The sequence below is a fragment of the Macrobrachium nipponense genome, chromosome 28, assembly GCF_015104395.2.
Source record: "Macrobrachium nipponense isolate FS-2020 chromosome 28, ASM1510439v2, whole genome shotgun sequence".
Lineage (NCBI taxonomy): Eukaryota > Metazoa > Arthropoda > Malacostraca > Decapoda > Palaemonidae > Macrobrachium > Macrobrachium nipponense.
Window position 1 is genome coordinate 35,952,579 of NC_087217.1, and position 16,120 is coordinate 35,968,698.

Sequence of the window (16,120 nt, forward strand, 5' to 3'; positions counted from 1 at the left end):
ATTGCATAATGGTGAAATCCAAAAATCAGTGACTACTTTTCCTATTTTTGCAATGTGGATTCTTAGCTTTTGGCATTACTACAATCATTTATGCCTAACTGAGAAAATTGATTAGTTTTCATTTATGTTAACTAATAAGATGTTGCTTATGTGTAGATATTAAGAGGGATCTTGGTACCACCCATACCTCATGAAGTATTTTATACAAATTCAGCAGTATTTTTTCCAAGAAAATGAAGGGCTGATAGAAAGTGATTATTAGTTTAGTATGGGAAATGCACAGTACCATAACATATTTTGTTGTAATCAATTTACTGTTATCTTGTCTTTCAAGGTATATTAAGAATGTTAATGCCCCCTATCGACGTATTTACCCTGATGCTTCTCCTTCTCAATGGCGATGCAAAGGAAAAGATGCTGAGAGATATATTCGCATCATGGAACTTGTTAATCCAGGAATCGACCCACAGGAAGTTTGTAAACTAGATGATATAGCTGATGATGATGAAGATGAAGACTCTTATCCTGGGATCTTGGATCAAAAGAAGGTATATGCTTTAATGGCATTGTTTAGAGATGTAAAAGCATTCATTCTTGTAATACATTAACTGTAGAACTGAAAATTTGCATATTTTGTGGAGTATGGAGTGTTTTCTAGATTTTTGTAAAATTTTAGTTTTAAACTTTTTTTGAAATGCTTCATGGTTTATTATGTTTGACAATGGATTATGAAATATTTTTCTGTCTTTGTAATTTTAAACCATTACTATGGATACAGTTTAAACCAGTTGTAAGGATTTGGGCGAGTTTTTGGTATTTCAACATTCTTCAGTTAGCAGTGCCAAAGTGTTGAAGGGAGTTCTTCCACCTCTAGATTCCCTCGCTCACATTTTATACTTGTGTGACTTGTGTTGCATTTTGGCATAACTGAGTTCTGTAAGTCTTTTTGGAATTGGATAATGGATGACAGATTTCTGTTTTTCATTTGAGGAGTGCAGGTCAAGACTATAAAACATTCACTTTATCATCCTGAATAGTATTCAGGTTGTTCCACACAAATCACTTTGAGCAACTTCCCTGATCTCACTTGGCAGAGGGCTTGCAGGTTGGAGTGAATGCCCAGTTAGCCAGCTGGAAAGGCTCCCTGGCAGCAGCTGTCAGAAAAGCTGCAGCCCCCTTCCCCAGGCAGGTGAAGTATTATCTGCTATTCCAAGGATGTTGGATCTATCTCCCTGTAGGCTGGGCAACAATATGCTCGTGGGGAGTTTTAGACAGCGTGGTATCTGTCTTAATTATGTGGAGGAAAACCAGGAGTTGATGCTGGCAAGGGCATTGCAGGTAGTTTCCTGGCTGTACTGTTGCCAGGGTGCCCTGCTTGAAGAGAAAGGAGGCACTGCCAGCAGGCAGGACAGATAGCTAGTAGTGAGATGCCTCCTGACCCAATTGGGAAAGGCACTCTCCTGCACAATTTGGCAGGTAGCCTGTGTGGGGGTGCCAACACAATCCTCAAGAAGAGAGAGTCATTCCTGTTTGTGGTGTAAAGGCAGCTGTTGCAGGAGAGCTGGCTGAATCTACAGAACAGCCTTATCACTGACTTCCCCTTCTACTTCCCACCTTTAATAATATAGAGCCATAGAGATTAAGAGAGAGGACTCATGGGACAACTTGTTTTCCCAGGCTTCATCATCAAAGCTGGGGCAGTTGGGCGTGGGGCAATGGAACACTTCCAGCTCATTCATGGTCAAGCACCTCTAACTGCAGAAGTTTCTCTCAACAACCCAGATATCAACTGGTGAGGGGGCTCTTGAACCCCTGGAATTTGTTCCCACTTTCAAGTCCAGTAACCTTGTAAAGGCAGTCCACGGTTATCGGCGGGGGGTTCTGTTCCTAACTGCATGACAGTAACCAAAAATCAGTGATAATAGTGCCAATCCCCTGTTAACGATGCTGATAACAGGCTAGGCCCCAAAAATTCAGTTATTGTCATCGCAAGACAAGCACATATAACTGGGTCGCTGATAACCAGGGACTGCCTGTATGTAAATAGTTGTTAGTTTGGATTAAGTCTTGTGGAAATATGACAAATTTTCTGGGCCAAGCCCGTGTCGCTTTGTGATATATCCTTTTAGTTCATATTTCTAAGGTAAAAATTGCTAACATTACCAGAGAAAAAACCAAAATGGAATGTCAGAGTACTCTGACTCGCTCACCCTAAATAAAAAGAGGGTATCGGTATGGTTTCTGGGGCGAGTGAAGCCACTACCACGGACCTCTTGTCATTTAGATATCTCCTTCACAAAATCCCCCTGCTAGAGAGAGCTGATACACAGCCTGCGTCAGCAACTACTACTACCAACCCTCCCACGCTAACATCAGTGCCTCTAGCGGCCATCCTTTTCTGTTAGCAGATCTTACACGCACACGTTTTTCTTTGCTGTGTATTATTTCGCTTTCTCGTTGGATTTATCATCACGATGGAGCTCCAAGCTTTTGCTGCAACTAAGTTAAGTACTGACTAAGTGTTTCACGTAATTTTAGCCAGTTAGGACCCGTTTTATTACCTTTATTTAGGTTTTATAACGGTGCCTCCACCGCATGGCTACAGGCTCACCTACCCGGTTCGCCTCGTGTGATTCCTTTTCAGTTCCTGCGGTCTCCCATACCGTAGTAACTGTTCTATGCAGTGTTTTATTATTATATGCCTTCGTGACGTGCAAGATTCTGCTAAGATTTTGCTTAATTTGACTATTCGGGGAATCCAGCTCGATTGAGCTCATGCCTTTTTACCTTAGCTCAGTGTTCATGCATGCATGTGCCTTTGTCTTGGTCTGTTAGGCATGTAGGACTCATGTCCTTTTCTCCTAGTCCTACCACCCTGGTAATTGCCCTCCGTTCCGACGTACCGGCAGAGTCCAGCTCCTGAGCGGTTAGGCGCCCCCCCTTCCAGGGTCGGTTTCCAAGCCTCTCTAGGACGTTCCTTTCTCTTCTTCTATGATTCCCTTCTTTTCTTTTATATTATAAATTTATTTTGTAATTTTGGTGTAGCATGTTGAGACGGTTAGAGTAGCCTAGGCTACCTCTTCGTCGGACCTACCGTCCACGTGGTCATATCACGTTCACGGTGGGCCAGGCGATCGCACTGAGCCACTGGCTCAGTACCCCCCCCTCCCTCCCCTCCCTCTACGGGGGTCGGGGAGGCACGCTCCGCTCGCTCACGTTGCCATGACAACACTCGAGCTCTCTCCCCTCCTCCCCTCTACGGAGGGGATACGGGAGTCTCGTGTGGGGGTAGGGTTATATATATATTATGTCTTGTCATACCGTTCTCTCCTTAGGCTCCACGGGGGCTCCCGGGTGCGTTCGGGTCAGACTGGCCATCTGATTCGTCTGCTCTTGGGAGACCCTGGGGTCCCTATCGCTCTCTCCTACCTCGGTCTTCCCCCCCCTGGCGCGGCGGGATCGACTGGTTCCGCCAGCTCTTGGTGGGGGGGATGACGGAGAAGAGCTCCATACATGCTTCCTTTTATTGTTGTTTTTGTTTTATGTATATTCCGCTACCGGCGGAGCACCCTCTCATCGGGGTCTCCTTCGGTTGGCTTAATTTCTACGGCGGAGCTATGCTCCTCCTTGTCTAATTATATTATCATTAGATTAACTTTCTCTTGCTTCTCCCCGCCGTACTTGTACCACCCCGGCGTTGAGTCTGGTTGCTAGTTTGGTGAAACCCCTTCTCCGGCGTACCGGAATCTGCTACTAGCATACTTGACCTATGGACTATCAAGAGAACAGGAGAAGGTTAACATATAATTCTCCGCTCCGGCATATGGCGGAGCATTATATCTCTTAACAGGCTAACCCCGTTAACTAGTGTTGATACTCATGTATCTGTCCACTTACAGGCTACCAACTGCCAGGAGTCCGGCTGTAACGCCGTACTCCAGGATCCCTGCGGTCATGAGATCTGCAGGACCCACGCCGTCTGCGCCATCCACTTCGGGGACTCAGTGGTATGGCACCACGAGGCATCCTCGATATGTTACGAGCTAGTAGAACAATTTACCTCCGGTGTAAGTTTATATCGAATTCCTTCCGCTGTATAATAGAGATATATGAATTTTCATGATGTATGATGAAATCTTGACATATATGGGCCATTCTCCAGCCTTCCTTGAGGCCTAAAATAACCTTCTCTTACAGGCCTCCGCACCGCAGTGAAGAACGCCGCGACAGCCACCCTGAAGGCCTGGGTCGGCAGCTTCGGAAAGAACGCTGCGAAGGGGCAGCCATACATTTTGGATAAGGGTATGGCTCTCCGCCTCTTCCCCGGAGCGAAACCGACATCCTACGTTGACCTGGCAGTGGCGGCCCCCTACATCTCATCCATCCAGGTCCAGGTGGCCCAAGCGCTGGCGGCCCAGAGTAACCCCAAATTGGCAGACGACGTGGCGACCTTACCTTAACTTGGAACCTATGGTGGTAGGTGACCCAGTTGGTATGTTTGTTGAGGCAGGTTTGTTGGGGGCCCAAGGGCTTCCCTTGGGTCCTTCTGGGTCTTCTTCTTCCCCTGTCCACTCTTCTACATCTTTTCAAAGATTTTCAGAGAGTGAGATTTTGGCCAGACCAAAGTCCACTCAACCTATCCCCAAAGTAAAGGGGAAATGAGAGATCAAGACCCTGGAGAAGACAACGTCCAAAAAGACTACGTCTTCTGAGTCTTGTAAGTCTCCGGCTGACGAGGAAGAAGAGAAGAAGAGGAAGGTGTCATCTTCGTCTTCATCGTCTGCTGCTGCCTCTTCCCCTTCGACTTCTAAGGCCCATAAGCCGAAGAAGAAGAAAGCTGCCTCCCCCCCTAAGTCTCCTTCGGGAACTTCTAAGGGCCCGTCCCACCCCGGTGGGACGGGGGGGTCCTTCTGCTGGTCCTCCTGCTCCTTCGGGAACGGGGCCCGTCTCCCCTTCCGCAAGGAAGAGATAGACGGGGACCAGAGGAGTATCGGTTAGCACTGGTACTTCCTCGCCTGGTGCTAGCGGCGATGCCGCTACGCTAGGTTCCGGCTCGGTCTCTCGTTCGCGGGAGGTCTGGAGTGTACGCTCTCCCTCGGGAGACCGTGCAGCCAAAGTTTCGGCGCCAGAGTTTGCTCGGCGCCAAGACCGCGGCACGGAGCAGAAGGCTGGTGAGAGCCGCTCAGGTGACTCTCGCCAGGCCAGCGGCCGCTCTCGCAGCGACCAGCTGGTAACCCGGGTTTCCCCCCTAAGAAGACTCCTTCAGGAACTTCTAAGGGCTCGTTTCACGCCGTGGGATGGGGGGGTTCTTCTGCCAGTCATCCTGCTCTTTCGGGAACAGGGTCCGTCTCCTCTTCCACAAGGAAGAAGAAGACGGGGACCAGAGGCGTACCGATACCACGGTACTTCCTCGCCTGGTGTTTGCGGCGCTACCGCTACGCCAGGTTCCGGCTCGGTCTCTCGTTCGCGAGAAGTTCCGAGTATACGATCTCCCGTGGGAGAGCATATAGCCAAAATTTTGGCGCCAGAGTTCGCTCAGCGCCAGGCCAGCGGCCGCTCTCGCAGCGACCAGCTGGTAACCCTGGTAGACGTGACGGTCTCTGACCAGCCACGGGCTGAGGCTGGGAATAGGTCCCCCCGACCATCGGTACCAGCCTTGGCTGGTACCAGCGGTTTGATGCGCCTTGAGGACGCTCACTGGTCTCACTGCGAAAGCGAGCTCTGCAAGTCACCTGACCGCCGCTCCCACAGGGACCGGGCGGATAGGGCGACCAGCAGCAGCTCGTCTGACGCACGACACGAGCGGCACGGCCAGGCCTGCAGACTGATCCCCACCGCGGGTTGGTGATCGGCTGCAGACCCCCACGCACGCTGGTCCTGCCAGCGGGCGGGGGGGTAGCGTCAGGTCTGTCTCTCCGATACCTTCAACTTCCTTGGGATACGCCGGGAAGAGCGATGTATCTAGGAGCGATCGTGAGAGGTGCGCCGCTCACGATCCCGTCACGACGCCGCACGGGCCACGTATGGTCTTAGGACCAGCCAGGACGTACGCGCAAGTGATTGGAGGCGACCTTCAGGGGGGGGAGGGTGTAGCGTCAAGTCTGTCTCTCTGTTGCTGGTCCTTCTTCTGAAGGAGGAGGGTCTTGGGAGCTGCTCTTGTTGGAGGGACTGGACGGTCCTACTCCTCAAGACGCTGTAACTCCCGTGATCCAGAGCAACTTTGCCCAGGTTATTGCACTGATTCGTCAGCACAACGACCTGGGGAAAGGATCGCCGCTCCACGGCTCAAGTCGTTCTCGAGCCCGAGTAGGGAACCAGACTGACGGTGGGCTTGCCGTTATAAGAGCTTCTCGACTTGGTTCTGAACCAGGAGAGCCTCTCGTCTCCGGACGAGAAGGCTCGCTCAGGTGTAGCCGGTCGGGCAAGCTACTTCCCCTCCTCTGCTGCGACAGCGGCGTTTTTTCGGAGTATCGCAGCTCTTCTTCTTCTTCTTCTTCTTCTTCTTCTCCCCCCCCCCCCCTTCCGTTCTCCTGAGAGGTTTCGATCTCGACGAGGACTGGAATGAGTCAGAGGACGGTTTTGGCTCTCCTGTCAAGTGTCGACCAGCCCCACCCAGACGACGTTCACAGTGGTGGCAGATGCTTACCTACAGCACGAGTTCGTAACCCTCCTCGGGGGGAGGGGGGTGGGAGGAAGGCCATCGCCGCAAGGTGATGGCTGCTCCTACTCTCGTCTCCAAATGCTAGTGCCACTGGAAGGACGAGCAATATCCTTTTCCTTCCCCATTCCCTCTCTCCTTACGGCTACGAGGGAAAGGGGTAGGATCCTACAGACTTCTCTGTAGGATCCCACGATTGGGGACTGCGCTACCGGGGGACCTTCGGGTCCTACCTGACGTAACCCCGGTCGTGGAGGAGGGACCCTGCACCATCTCCGATTTCTACGGGAATCGAGAGGACAACCAACCGATATTTGTTTAACGAATCCGGTGGGGGTTTCACTGGGCGCTTAGAATTTGGCAGAATTTCTAGCACATGGCGAGACCACTGTCCAAGGGAATTAAACAAGTATTCCCGATAATTGTTACCACGATAATCGGGGATCTCGCCGAATGCTCGAATTCCTGGAATTCTTAGCGTTGGAAGAAGACTGTCGCCGAAGGAAGATATCTCACAGTGGCGGCCAGCCCTGGATTAGAGAGAACGGACGGGAATATCCAGTTTGGCTTGAATTTTCGTCTTCATCATTCTGTGCACCATTGAAGCTTTCCTTCGGGGAAGACTTCTCCTTCTCTCTCTTTCTTAGAGATCGAAGGCGGTCGATCTCCAATCCTTATTTTGTTTTCTTGAAGGGAAAGAATTTAGGATGGAGATCGTTGTTCAGAATCCTACAAATATACTACGTATATTAACCTCGCGACATGATTCTGCTAAGCAGTTGAATGGTCCGAGGGGTAGGCGCATATCCTGGTTACTCTACGGATTGCGACGTAGACGAGAAGTATTCTAATTGAACTGCAACTCGGGGTTGCCTGCAACCTCCCTGGAGTTTCCAGTTTCAATTTTATATACTTATGGTGTTGTCACAACAACACCATTTAAGCTTTTATATTTACCGAAATTCGTTTCGCATAAATATAATTGCTCGAGCATATCTTTTTATGCTCGGTGTTTCTAGCCGAACGCATTCCTTCATGGAAAAGGATTACCTGGCAACTCAGGATGACGAGTCAGCGACAACTACTGTGTATTGAACTGCCCGAGGCAGCTCAGTGCCAGCTGCCGCCTCGAGATGAACGGTCGGTTATGTCTTTCTCCTCTGCTTTGATTGACTACCAACCGTATCTCTGCCCAACAATCACGGACTTAGGTCTCTGATTAACAGGGATTCTCGCATACATGAATGACCTTCTACTGCTGTGACACTAGTATTCATCGTCTTTGGTATTGCGAGAATTTAAAACAGAGATATCTCTTCGACTTTCATCTTTCTGTTTACCGCACGGTAACAGAATTCTGTAATAGTCTCTTGCTGCATCGTATCGCGATAATGCGAATGATTTTTGCGGAATCTGAGTTTGTCCTTAAAATATCTCATATTCGGAGGTGTGCAATTGTTCATTGTCCACCCCGGATTAGCAGATGTATTGAAAGACATTGCCTACTCCCACACCTGCCAGCTCTACTTCCAAACGTTCAGCCCATGAGAAGCAGTTCTTCAGGCGGCTCTCCCCTGTGTTTTCATTACTGAAGAACGCCCTGCTTTCATTGCAACTACAACTTCTCATCGGACAGCAATGAAATAGCGGTTAGCGTTTTCAGTCATTTGTAAGCACAGGTTCAGAATCTTGAGATTCCTTCTCTCGATTCAGCTGGAAGACGTAGGTTGCATTCATTGCCTACCTTCGTCTTCAACGTCACAGTGTTGTTTCTCCTTAGCTGAGATTCAACGTCTATGAGAGTATCTTGCCGTCAGGGACCTCGGTCTTTTGAAGGCAATTGACTTTCGCCTTTTGAGCTTATGCATTAAGAGAATCATCACCGTGCCGTCCGGCATCGGTGGCTAACAAATATATTATTTGTTTGGTCTCTCAGCATAACCCTTTAAAGGGCGAAGGTCACGTGACTTACCTGGATGCTTGGACAACTTGCCTCACTACCGATTCTAAACCAGTCAGTCGGCAGCTGTCAGAGCGTCCGAGTCAGTTACGAACTACGCTGTGGACTTAGTTCGGTTGTTCCAGAGCAATCATTACTTCGTCTTAATAGTTTGTCAGTATGAGTACTGTACATAACCAAAGTCGAGAAGAGGGATAGGTCATACGACTATTCCCTTCTTTTCGTCTTACGTAGCTGCATGACTTTTCTTCCGAAGTCAAGCACAAGGGGATGGGGATTTGTGACGCTCGATTTCGTACCGATCTTCGTAGCGAAGACTCAGAACCCTTCGGTCCCTGACGATTGGTTCAAGTCCTTCACAATACCCTCCCTAATGGACTTCACCGCCTCCGATACGAAGGCTATGCTGCTTTGTCCTGTGAAGGCGCAACGGAGCTGTCTGAAGAAACTCGACACCCAGGATGAGTGTGGACGCCTCTTCATCATTCTCTCACGTTCTGCAAGAACTTCTCCGTGGCGCAGGTAGTGAAGGCAGGGGCCTGGCCCAACCGGACCGCATACATCTCCTTCTACCTTCGGGATATTGCCCACAGGTCCTTGGATCTTTTTCCTTGGGAACCGTGGTGGTTGCTCAACACGTTGTGTAGTTAACCCAGACCCTCGCAGGCTGAACAGCATCGAGTCCTGGTGTGACCGTAAGAATGGATGAGTGAATGAGAGTGTGACTGGCTCCTCTTCCCATCTTTTTCTCCCCTCTACCTCTGGGTAGAGGGATACGGTCATCACCCTGCTGGGTAAGGACGAGATGCAGGTGAGCTACTCAATAGAGCACCATCCTATCCCTTTCAGTAGGGATAGGAGTAAATATCCACCACTTCCTCCAACAAGGGGGAGGAAGTGGATGCCAACTTGAGACAAACCCATCATTTTATGATTGTCTCTTGCAAACAGGAACAAGTTCTTGCTTGCTGGTACGAAGAGATACGCTTGCCTCTCTCTTAGTACTTGGCCCAGAGGTCTGACCATTGATCCTGCGGTGCACACCCCGATCAATCGGACAGAGGTTTGGATCCCTCCCTTGCTCTTACGACCAGGGAGGCACTCCAGGGTTGGACGAACACCAGTCTGTTCACCAAAAAGACTCAGATTCCTCCCACCAATAAGTGAGTCTTTCTATTGTTAAAGGACCGAGGGTTTGTATTACGTATCGGAACAAAGCAAATGTCGAAAATTGCATTTTTCCTAACTATACAAACCTGAGGTCCTTTACATATAGTCCCACCTCATGCCACCCCTCACTCTGCAACTTTTTGCATGGGCCTAAAGCAAAAGTGATTCTTCACCTCTCAGGCGTGCGGCGTGCAGGCGTGCAGGCGCGCGCACGATCGGACAAGCAGTTAACTACCGTTCTCCCCTTGTTCGAAGCTTACGACCGTCCCAGCTGCCGCTAGTTACCTTCCTATTGTTAAAGGACCTCAGGTTTGTATAGTTAGGAAAAATGCAATTATCGACAAATTGTCATATTTCAACCCTGACCCCAAAGTACCTCATAATCTATGGGAGGTAAAAAGGGATTTTGACGAAGGAAAAATCTATTTCTGGGCAAGGGCTCGTGTAACCCAGTGAAATGTCCCTTTAGCACACATTTCTAGGTAAATTATTGCTAACATACCAGAGAAAAAAGCTAATATGGAAATGCCAGAATATTCTGGCTCGCTCACCTTATTTAAAGGTGTCTGTATGGTTTTCTGGGGCTAGTGAAACACTAACAGAGGTCCTTTGCCATTTAGATTCATCCTCCTTCAAAATCCCTCTACTAGAGAGGAGCCGACCTAAGGCCCACTCCCCGCTGCCGTTACAGCTAGCGCCTCTGACGTCATACCTGGAGTTAGCACCCAAGCTTGGGCCAAAAGGGGGGGGGGGGGGTACAAGAGAAGGGTGGGATTTCACTGGGCGACACGGGCCCTTGCCAAGAAATAGATTTTTCCTTCATCAAAATCCCTTTTCTGGGCTCAGCCTGTGTCGCTACGTGAAATAGTACCAGAGAAATGGCCACATAAGCTTGGAACTATGAAGTACAGAAAGAATATTGTAGGAAAAATTAAAAAACAATTAAGGTTAATTGGTATAATCTAAGAATAAAGTTACAAACTGGATAACAAAGGTAACTGAAAACTTAAGAGTAAATACAGTATAATATGGTTAACATTAAAATTACGTACAGTATTGAATTAAAGTGTGATTAATCCTAAAACAAAATACAAGGAAACATCACAAATATGTACAACATGGCATCCAAGGTACGACAAAGGCTACATGGTGGCAGAGCCACGGTAAGAATGTCAGTGAGGCAGATAGAAAGGAGAGATCTAGATTTAAACTACTTACTACTACTCAAGCAGTGTCAGGAGAAACTGTGTTTCCCGCTGCCACTGCTGGGAATTTAAGTGCTTCTAAGGACTTGAGGTAATGGCATTTGAACACTGTTGGAGATTTCCAGTCTGTATACTTTTTCAGATCATCAAAATTCATATGTTGAAAGTAATTAACAGAGGTAGCCACTGCCCTAATGTCATGTACCCGAGGGAAGGACTCTGGGTTGGCTTGTTTAATGAAATAATATTTGTTGCCTAATTCCTTTTAAGGAAATAGTGCCACCTTTTTCCCTCATAAATAAAGGGCCTGTCTATGTTAGGGCTGTCCTATTTAGGTATGCTCTTAGGGCAGTAACTGGACATAAGGATGGGTCCTGTGGAAGTGGGAGAATTTTCCACGGGGCCCACCTATCTAGTGGGTCCTCATTTTTAGCTAGAAATTGACGATCTGGAGAAAGTAAGACTTCTCCTGAAGGGAGAAAGTCTATATGACCAGAGTCTCTAGATAGAGCCAACAGTTCAGATACCCTGGCTCCTGAAGCTAGACTTAAAAGGAATAATGTTTTCCTCAGGAGGGGTAAAAAGTCACATGATTCATTATCAGTGTCTGAGGCCAGTTTGAGAACATCATTTAAGAACCATGACACAGACTTGGGCCTCTCTGATGGCCTGAGTCTAGCGCAGACCCTGGGGATAGATGAAAAATAAGAGTCTGTTAGGTCTAGTATTTTGAATCCAAACTGGAAGATTTTCTTGAGTGCAGATTTAGTAGTAGTAATAGTATTTGCTGCTAAACCTTTTTCAAACAGTGTCCTAAAAAAGGATATGGCCAGATTGGTTGTCATGGTTTGGGTTTCAGAATTCCTCAGGAATATAGCTAGTTTTTTAACTGCTGAGTCATACTGACGTAGGGTTGATTCTCGTTTATCCGATTCTAAGAATAGGATATTCTGAGGGTCGATGTTGGCATCCCTTTTTGCCGCAAACTTCATGAAATCCATAAAGTTAGGGTTTTCTGAATCCCTGAGGAAGCGCACACAGTCTTCGTTTGTACTAGTTGTGATAGCCTGGGATTGGGAATCCTTTGAGGTCGGAGTCCCAATTCCAGTAGTAGTGGGAACCAATTGCTCTTGGGCCAATTGGGGGCTATTAGAGCAAAGTGTCCCTTGAACGTCCTGAGTTTGTTCAGAACCTTCAAGAGAAGATTCACTGGAGGAAAGATGTAAATCTTCTTCCACTGATTCCAATCTAATAGCCATGGCGTCCGTGGCATAAGCCAGAGGGTCCAGGTTGGTAGCCACATAACGGGAGTTTGTGATTCGACTCTGTGGCGAAGAGATCCACCTGAAGCCCTGGGACTTGTTGGCAGACCCAGTTGAATGACTGCTTGTCCAGGGACCACTCTGACTCCAGTGGGACTGAACGAGATAGCGCATCTGCTATTACGTTCCTTACTCCCGCTAGATGGGTGGCGGACAGGTGCCATTTGTTCTTGGCTGCCAATGAAAATATGGCTATCATGACATGGTTCACATGGCTTGACTTGGAGCCTCCCCTGTTGATGCAGTGTACTACCACTGCACTGTCCAGCACCAGTTTGATATGAGACTTCTTGGCTGGATGAAGCTTTTTCAGGGTGAGGAACACATGCCATAGCTTCCAGTACATTGATATGAAGCTGGCGGAATGGAAGGGACTAGGTTCCCCGTACCTTCTTGTACTGAAAGTATCCTCCCCAGCCGCTTAGTGATGCATCTGTGTGAATAACTAGTGCCGGCGGAGGGAACTGAAGGGGAATTGTCTTCGACAAATTCTTTACCTCCGTCCAGGGGTGGAGCCGTTTCCGTAAGATCGCCGGGACAGTGGCTAGTTTGTCCCGGGATCTGTTGTTTGCTCTTTAGGGCCAGACGCGTTTTATATCTTTCAGTTTTGCTTTTAACAGAACGTCTGTTATCGAAGCGAATTGGAGAGAGCCTAGGATCCTTTCCTGGTTCCCCCGGGATGCCTGTTTGCTCTTGAGAAATTGTCTGGTTGCCTTGGCTATTTCTTTCTTCTTCAATGACGGAATTGATAGAGTGTGGGAGTTCAAGTCCCATTGAATGCCTAATCACTTAAAGCGAGACTATGGTGTTAGCCGGGAATTTGGTCTTGTTTATATCTGGAACCCTAGGTGTTCCAGAAACTGGATTACTTTGACCATTGCTTTGTGGCATTCCTCGATGCTTGTGGCCCAAACGAGCCAATCGTCCAGATACGCTACTAGCATTATTCCTTTAGACCTGAGTTCTTGAACGACTGTCTCCGCCAGTTTTGTAAATATTCTGGGGGCTACATTGAGCCCGAAAGGCATTAGTACCTTGAAGAATGCTTGGTTCCCTAGCTTGAAGCTCAGGAACGGGCAGAAGTGTCTTGCTACTGGAACATGATAGTATGCGTCTGTAAGATTTATAGAGGTGGTGACGGCCCCACAGGGTAGTAAGGTCCGCACCTGCGAGATGGTCAGCATTCTGAACTTGTCGCAACGAATGAATAAGTTTAGACGGGTCAAGTCTAGAATTATTCTTCGTTTGTTTGAGCCTTTCTTTGGCACGCTGAACAAGCGACCTTGAAACTTTAAATGCTTGACTCTTGACACTACTCCTTTCTGAAGGAGTTCTTGAGCCTACTCTATCAATTCCGCTGTTGGTTGTTGATGGAAGGTTTTGGAGGGAGGGGGACCTTTGATCCAGCTCCAGCCTAGACCTTTGGACACAATACTTTGGGCCCATTTACTGAACCTCCATCTGTGACGAAAGAGGAACAGTCTCCCTCCTACCTGAGGATTCTCAGTGGCTTGGGGGAAGGGCGTGTCCCGCTCCCTCCTCGTAAGTTCTTACCTCGGCTAGATGCTCTTCCGCTGCCTCTTTGGCGGAAGGCACTTCTAGCTCTGCTACCCCTGCCAAATCTGTTGAATGGCTGAAAGGATTGGCTTTCAAATACTGGGTTGAAAGTCGGGGAGACAGAGTAGGAGGTCGAAGCCTGTGCGTGCTGAGGTTGGGCCACCAGCACAAACTGCTGTTGTGGCTGTGCCTTGGAGGTGGACGGTTGCGGTACCTGTGATACCGGAACCTCCTGCATCACTGCCTGTTGCTGGGGAGCCTGGAAAGGCTGGAATTTCCTAGGCTTCTTGTTTTTCCTACTTGATGCGGCCGATTCCGACTTGCGCTTGCTGGTCAATCCCCAGCGAACCTTCAGACTCTGATTGAGTCTGGTTGCCTCGCAGTGAACTAAGTTCACTACCGACTCTGGGGATAGATCAGCACCCCAGATGAAAGAAGCTAAGAGCTTATTAGGCTCATGTTGGATGGTGGCCTCTGCCAGGACATGTTTCCGACAATTCCGTCTAGCTATGACGAAATCATATAAGTCACATTGCATTGTATACAATTGTGACTTTGCTATGATTTTGAATAGCGGCTCTTCTCTGTAGATCAGAGCCAATACCTCTGTCATAACTAGAGTATTGAGGGACCTGGACAATCTCATCCTGGCGTCGAATTCAGCTTGGATGAGGTTATCCGGAAGCCTGGGTAGTCTCTCGCTAAACTGAGAGATGGCACAGTCTGGTTTAAGTTTCCGAACCGAAAAGGTGGCCGGGAGATCTAACCATAGATCTTCTGTTCCGGGGAGCAGGAGGGATGTCTGTTCTGTCTCCCGGAGCTGCGGCATTGGCTCATCCTTCATTGCGGCCTGTAAGGTAAGCTCTGCTACCTTCGATGTGAACGGGATGGGGGTCTCCGCGTCCACGGTGAACATCGTGAAGGCGCTTTTAAAGGCTTGGACCCTGGTGTTGTTGCATTGCCACTCCTCCAGGCTCTAAGCAATTCACGTTGAGCTTGATCCCGGGAGAGGATAACCGTCTCCTTCGGGATCTTGTCTTCTCTCCTCATCGCCGCTTCCGTAAGGCAGGCATAGCCGATGAAGGGGGGTTGTAGATTTGCCGGATGGAACTCGAAGTCCTCAAGCCTTCGAGTTCCACAGCCCTCCAACGTCAGCATCCCGTCTACGAAGTAGCGTGCGAAGAAATCCTCCAGGGATTGCTTGCCGTGAAGGTAGGGAGAGTACGTGAGTCCGGCATAGTTTGGGCTACCATGCCGGGCTGTGCAAGACCTGTCGCAGGATTTTCTCGGAGACCTGCAATGAGGTTCTCCTGAGTGACCAGTCTCTCCGAGATGGCACGGATTGACTGGCCTGACTCCTCCAAAGAAGATGAGATATGGGTGATCATCTCTTGGAACTTATTCTGTACTAAGTTCCCGACCAGACTACCCATCTGCTGCATAATATTGGCTGAGATATTTGCAGTGAAGGTGTCCGGGTTCCTGTAGAGGTTGAAGGCTCAGGGTCAGAGAAGAGCTTAGCCTTGTCCACTCCGGGATGGTGAGCCGAAAGTTTATGGGCGCTGCTAGAACTTGACTTCTTGGACAGAGTCTTTTGAAGCGATTTAAAGTTACGCTTACCTTTGACTTTAGGGATCGCCAGGGCGGACTTCGGTCTGACCGACTGCCCATCCCTGGTGAATCCCTGGAAAGAAGTAGAAGTAGGGGAAGAAGCTCTAGATGGGCTCAAGGGGAGACCTTGAGCCCCTACTAAACCTGCCTCACTTACATCCCTACCTGTGGCGTCTACCGTCATGGGCTCGAGGTTGATGTCAAGCGCTGCTACTTCTTGCAGGACCTCTTGATTCGCTGGTTCCTCTGAGGCTAGTGCGACCTGCTCTTGGATGGTGGCAATCAGAGGAGCTGCCGCCTCCGGGTCCACGTAGGAGGCGTTCTTTCCGCCGGGGAAGATGAGGGTGGCCATCTTCTTGGACAGAATGTAGGGTTGGCCCTTGATGACATTCCGTCCAAAGCCACCAACCCAGGCCTTCAAGGTGGTCAAGGCGGCGTCCCGAATCTCTTGGACACCCTGAAAGAGAGGGTTAGAATTAATACTTAAGGCTACTTAAGATTAACTTAAAATATATGCTGATTGATATATCACGAATCTTATTGGTCATTGAAGTGAATATGTCAAGGTTTAGCATCCGGAGCTTTACTTACCCTGGAGGAGATCTGATCCACGAACTCATAGCAGATCGTGCAGCTC

General features: G+C 48.8%; 1 protein-coding gene across 1 annotated transcript in view; it reads left to right on the forward strand.

Annotated features, from left to right (window-relative positions):
• Window positions 1–16,120, forward strand: part of LOC135201156 (general transcription factor 3C polypeptide 1-like) — a gene marked incomplete in the record, with an annotated part of 923,347 nt that overhangs the window by 196,455 nt on the left and 710,772 nt on the right. Inside the window, 1 exon segment of the mRNA XM_064230032.1 lies at window positions 335–548. Within this exon segment, the coding sequence (XP_064086102.1) occupies window positions 335–548 (214 nt within the window).